The sequence below is a fragment of the Monopterus albus genome, unplaced genomic scaffold, assembly GCF_001952655.1.
Source record: "Monopterus albus unplaced genomic scaffold, M_albus_1.0 scaffold43.1, whole genome shotgun sequence".
NCBI classification, from domain to species: Eukaryota; Metazoa; Chordata; class Actinopteri; order Synbranchiformes; family Synbranchidae; genus Monopterus; species Monopterus albus.
Window position 1 is genome coordinate 703,440 of NW_018127923.1, and position 4,227 is coordinate 707,666.

A 4,227-nucleotide genomic window follows, 5' to 3' on the forward strand; every position below is an offset into this window, starting at 1 on the left:
GTCAGCGTTGGTGCGTCCTCGTCGCCAGATTATTATGTATTATTCTGGTGGTAACCACTTCCATGTTCATGCCAAAGTTTATGGATCATTGTTTGAGTTACGCTCCTTCGACAACATTGTGAACTATTATTGCGCATTAGTCTGTGGTATCGGTTTTCGTGCCCTTCACACGTGTAAAGGGGTTTTTGTTTTTTGGACTGCTTTTTGTGAATTGCTCCAACTCTCAGAGCTCCTAGGCTATCCTGGAACAGCGACCACCATCCTACATCGCACCGCTCAGCTACCAGCGCTGCTTCATCAGGGGACCCACACACACCAACCCGAGATCTCTGGCACCAGTCTCCTTCTCCCTGGGTTACTCCCTGGGCCTGCGGCGCACTCAGCTGTTCAGTGAGCAACGCCTCCACCATCCTACATCGCACCGCTCAGCTACCAGCGCTGCCTCATCAGGGGACCCACACACCAACCCGAGATCTCCGGCACCAGTCTCCTTCTCCCTGGATTACTCCCTGGGCCTGCGGCGCACTCAGCTGTTCAGGTCCCCAGAGTGACTACCAGAAACAATCTGTACTATACCTGCTGCTTGTTCTTACACTCTCTTTTTTCTCTTATTTAGTGAGCAACGCCTCTCATCATTTTTTCGTATTGATCATTACGGGATGCAATTTGTCATTTTTAATGCTTAAATGTATTCTCCACTGTGGTGAAAACATCACAATGCTAAGTTGAGCTAAACATGCACCATCATCTTTATATAACAGTTGCATAATCAAAATGTTATTGGCATCCTTCCCCGTACGCTACCTTGTGCAGGAGTTCGATATCACAGGCCATCTGCCAGAGGACACCGAAGGCTCTGTAGTTCATCATTTGACCCGGACGTGCCACCAGTTTCTGAAGGAGAAATCCACAGGGATCAAAGAAACACACAGTCAGATTATGTCTCCCTTGACTTGTGACTGTCAGCATGGACATGGCAATCTTCAGGCCTAATCACTAAATTGTGTTGGTAATACTAACAAGTGCAGCATGTGAACTGGCTCAGATCTGGGGAGATGAATATAGCCAACTTCATCCTCATGCAGACAAAGACACACCATGTTATACTTGACTGACAGAGACTGAACATTCTTTTACCAGGTACTCCTTCTCGCTTATGAAGAGGTTGAGCTCTATCCTTCCATATCTGTAGACACTTAGCCGTTGAAACAAAGCGTAAATCATCTTCAGCAGCGTGCCGCGCTCATTACGCTGGGGCATGATACCCACCACCTTCACTGGGATGTCTAGATACACACACACACACACACTTTAGATTGACTGTGCACTGTACATGGCAGTGTCCAATCAGTTAAGTGGGTTACTACATAAAAGCTACATGGCAAACCCTCGCACTAATTAAATATGATTTTACTTTTTTTTTTTTAAACCATTCTTGATTCTTAAAATTTTCATTTAAACCCTTGAAACCTGTGAGCAATAATCAAGTGTATTAAGCCTTTATGCTCAAAGGAAGGATTCATTTCACTTCCAAGCATTAGAATAATGTTTACTGTATGAAAGAGGTGGGGTGTGTTTGCAGCCAGAGAGGCTGAACTAAAGGAATCCCCTTTGTATCCATTTATGTATGAGAAAGAGATTTTACAACACAGGTCGCTGCACTGTTTGTGTGCATATTTTTCTCTCACCATCAGTCCAGCTAGATTCTGATATTCCCAGATCAGTGAACAGTTTGTCAGCAGACATGACTGGGGGTCTTACAATTCCACTGCCAATAGGGTCTAGTTTAAAGTAATCGCAGTGGACCACTTCCAACTGACCATCAAGACGACCTTCCAACTCCTACAACATGAAAAAATAATTTGCAATGTCAAGGCAAAAAAGAAAACTGAAGAAATAATGTCTCATATTTAAAATGAGTTCGGTTGAAACTCGGGATAAGGACCACATATGGATACAAAAAGTCATATGATTCTAAGAGGTGTTTGTTTTACCTGTAGATCGTTAAGGAAGGGCCTGTCCCCTTCAAGAGCCACAACTCTCTGAGCGCCAGCATTAAGCAGTGTCCTAGTCAACACCCCAGGACCTAAGAGAGGCAGACAAAAACACAGCTGGTCAATTTACTGTTGTTTCACTGACAAAACTAATAGAGTCCACAAACATAGAAATCATCCAAACATGTACACATATCTTTCACTTTGGCACCCGAGTCAAAAACAGAATAGTTTACTTTGTTCATGTTTGTGCCAAATTTAATGACTGTTACACACCAAACGAACACATCAATATCCAGTCTACCTTTTGTGTTTCACCCCGACTTAAATATTCTACAAAGACATACCTGGGTTACATTCAAAGATAACAGTTTTAGCATCCTCGGGTCCTAGGTGCTGTGCTACTACTTTTGCCAGTTCTGGGTCCACAATGAAGTGTCTCATTGTTTTGCAGGCCTGAGCACGGTGAACATTCTCCTCTACATCTCCAAGGTCCAAGAAGTCATACCGGCACAGAGGCCGACACTGGCCCTGGAGAAAGATGAAGAGTGTGCAAACAATCAACAACATATGTGAAACAAGCCTGACAGCAAATTGATAACCACAAACTCAATATTACTATCAATACACACATTTTCTCATCAAATAAAAAGGTTCAAGCAGCAAGAAAAAAAAAAACCACAGTATATTAAGATAAAACCACATATATTAAAATGTTAATGGTCCCTGAGGCAAAACTGGAGCACTGCAGCAGCAAACTGAAACACTGCAGGCTAACCACAGTCAGCTGGGGCAAATCATTTGAGCCTAGTGCAAGATTGGAGTAGGTCTGTGTGTTGTGGAAGTTGACAAAGCAAGACCATGGTGGTAACAAGACATGCTGGAGGTTTTCCCAGCTAGTCTGAAAGCCTTTGTTGATCCTTTGCTGTAGGAAGAAAAGTGTTGCTTCGCTTGCCCTTTTGTCACTGCAACACAAATGATTTAAAATGAGTGAACACCTGCAGAGCCATGGACCATGTGTGGGAAAAAACACACATCATGTAAATACCACAACAATGGCAGTTACATAATTCCTTAAAAGCTGGGACTTTTCCATAAGCTTACACCACACTGATAAGTACACAAAGAAGCACAGACACCAGTTAATCCACAGCAGACACGCATTTCATACACTCCACATATACACCAAGATGCAGTGGAAGACTAGTGTCTAGAATACGGATAACTCCCTACCTGTACAGCCACAGCAGACAGGTTTGTGTGTGTGCGTGCAGACGAGTGGGATGTCCTATCTGTATGGGGCTGCTGTGAACTTGAACCAAGCATGGGCCAACCAGGACCTGAAGAGGGGGAGTCCAGGCTGTAAGCCCTTCTATAAAGAATAGAAGTCCCAGTAGCACAGAGGCCAGACGGAGCCATAGGGACCAATACTGCCTTGTGCAAACAGGTTCTACGTCTGATGGCCTGGCAGCAAGCAGAGCGCACCACCAGCTCCACCACTCTACAGATCTGCCTGGGCATGGTGGATCACTGGATCTAGTATAGAGAAAGATGTGAGGGGTTTAGTGACCTCTTCAAGAGGTCACTGCCTAGAAGGAACAGTGAGAAAAGAGGACAAGGGATTTCAAAATTAATAAATCATTTCAGTGGCACTAACTCACATTTAAACATGCAGTATGTTTCTTAAGGAGTCCATGACTGCTTTTCTGTGTTTTCTGACATACAGTATCTACTATGTTACAATGACTTATCTTAAACATCACTGAAAGCTAAAAAAAAACAACAACATGTACTTATGTTGCTGTACTTCAATACAGAAGCAACTCTGTTTCTACAACTCTCATGAACTCTCCATGAGACTTTCTTTCCAACTATGAAAAGTTTAATGCTATAGTTTATGGAGTTCCTTGAATGGCCATATTCTCCAGGCTGTGTGTGTTCATGCTTGCCTGACATCCACTGGTGGGATTCTAAAAGCCGTATTTTTCAACTGCACATGGTTTTGTGGATATATTTTACCTCTTGCTGCCTGCACTGTGACCAGAGAATGTGGAGAAAAATACAAGGCCTGAAGTTAATGCATGTCCAGGAATGTTCATGTAGAGGGACTCGTTTTTTTTTTTACCTGACCAGGTTTAAGGTGGCTGAATGGAGCGGCTAGAGAACATACAATCAGCCGGCCAGTGAAGCACACAGGGGCGGTGAATGATCAGCTCATCAACCTGGATTCCCC

The 4,227-nt window shown here is 43.6% G+C and overlaps 2 protein-coding genes across 2 annotated transcripts in view; both read right to left on the reverse strand.

Moving 5' to 3' along the window:
* Positions 1 to 4,227, reverse strand: part of LOC109960064 (receptor-type tyrosine-protein phosphatase gamma-like) — an 807,477-nt gene that overhangs the window by 625,504 nt on the left and 177,746 nt on the right. The window lies entirely within an intron of this gene.
* On the reverse strand, positions 763 to 3,622 carry LOC109960053 (dimethyladenosine transferase 2, mitochondrial-like). The gene is made up of 6 exons (XM_020599890.1): positions 3,228 to 3,622; positions 2,342 to 2,525; positions 1,995 to 2,086; positions 1,689 to 1,842; positions 1,138 to 1,286; positions 763 to 894 (listed from the first exon to the last, which is right to left on the reverse strand). The coding sequence occupies exons 1-6, from the start codon at positions 3,513 to 3,515 to the stop codon at positions 778 to 780; spliced, it is 984 nt and encodes a 327-aa protein (XP_020455546.1). The 5' UTR covers positions 3,516 to 3,622; the 3' UTR covers positions 763 to 777.

Coding starts and splice junctions, on each gene's coding strand:
- LOC109960053 (XM_020599890.1), bottom strand. CDS start 3,515: ATGCCCAGGCAGATCTGTAGAGTGGTGGAGCTGGTGGTGCGCTCTGCT. Junction 2,526..3,227: donor TGTCTGCTGTGGCTGTACAG/GTAGGGAGTTAT, acceptor ATCTTTCTCCAG/GGCCAGTGTCGGCCTCTGTG. Junction 1,287..1,688: donor AGAATCTAGCTGGACTGATG/GTGAGAGAAAAA, acceptor GTGTGTATCTAG/ACATCCCAGTGAAGGTGGTG.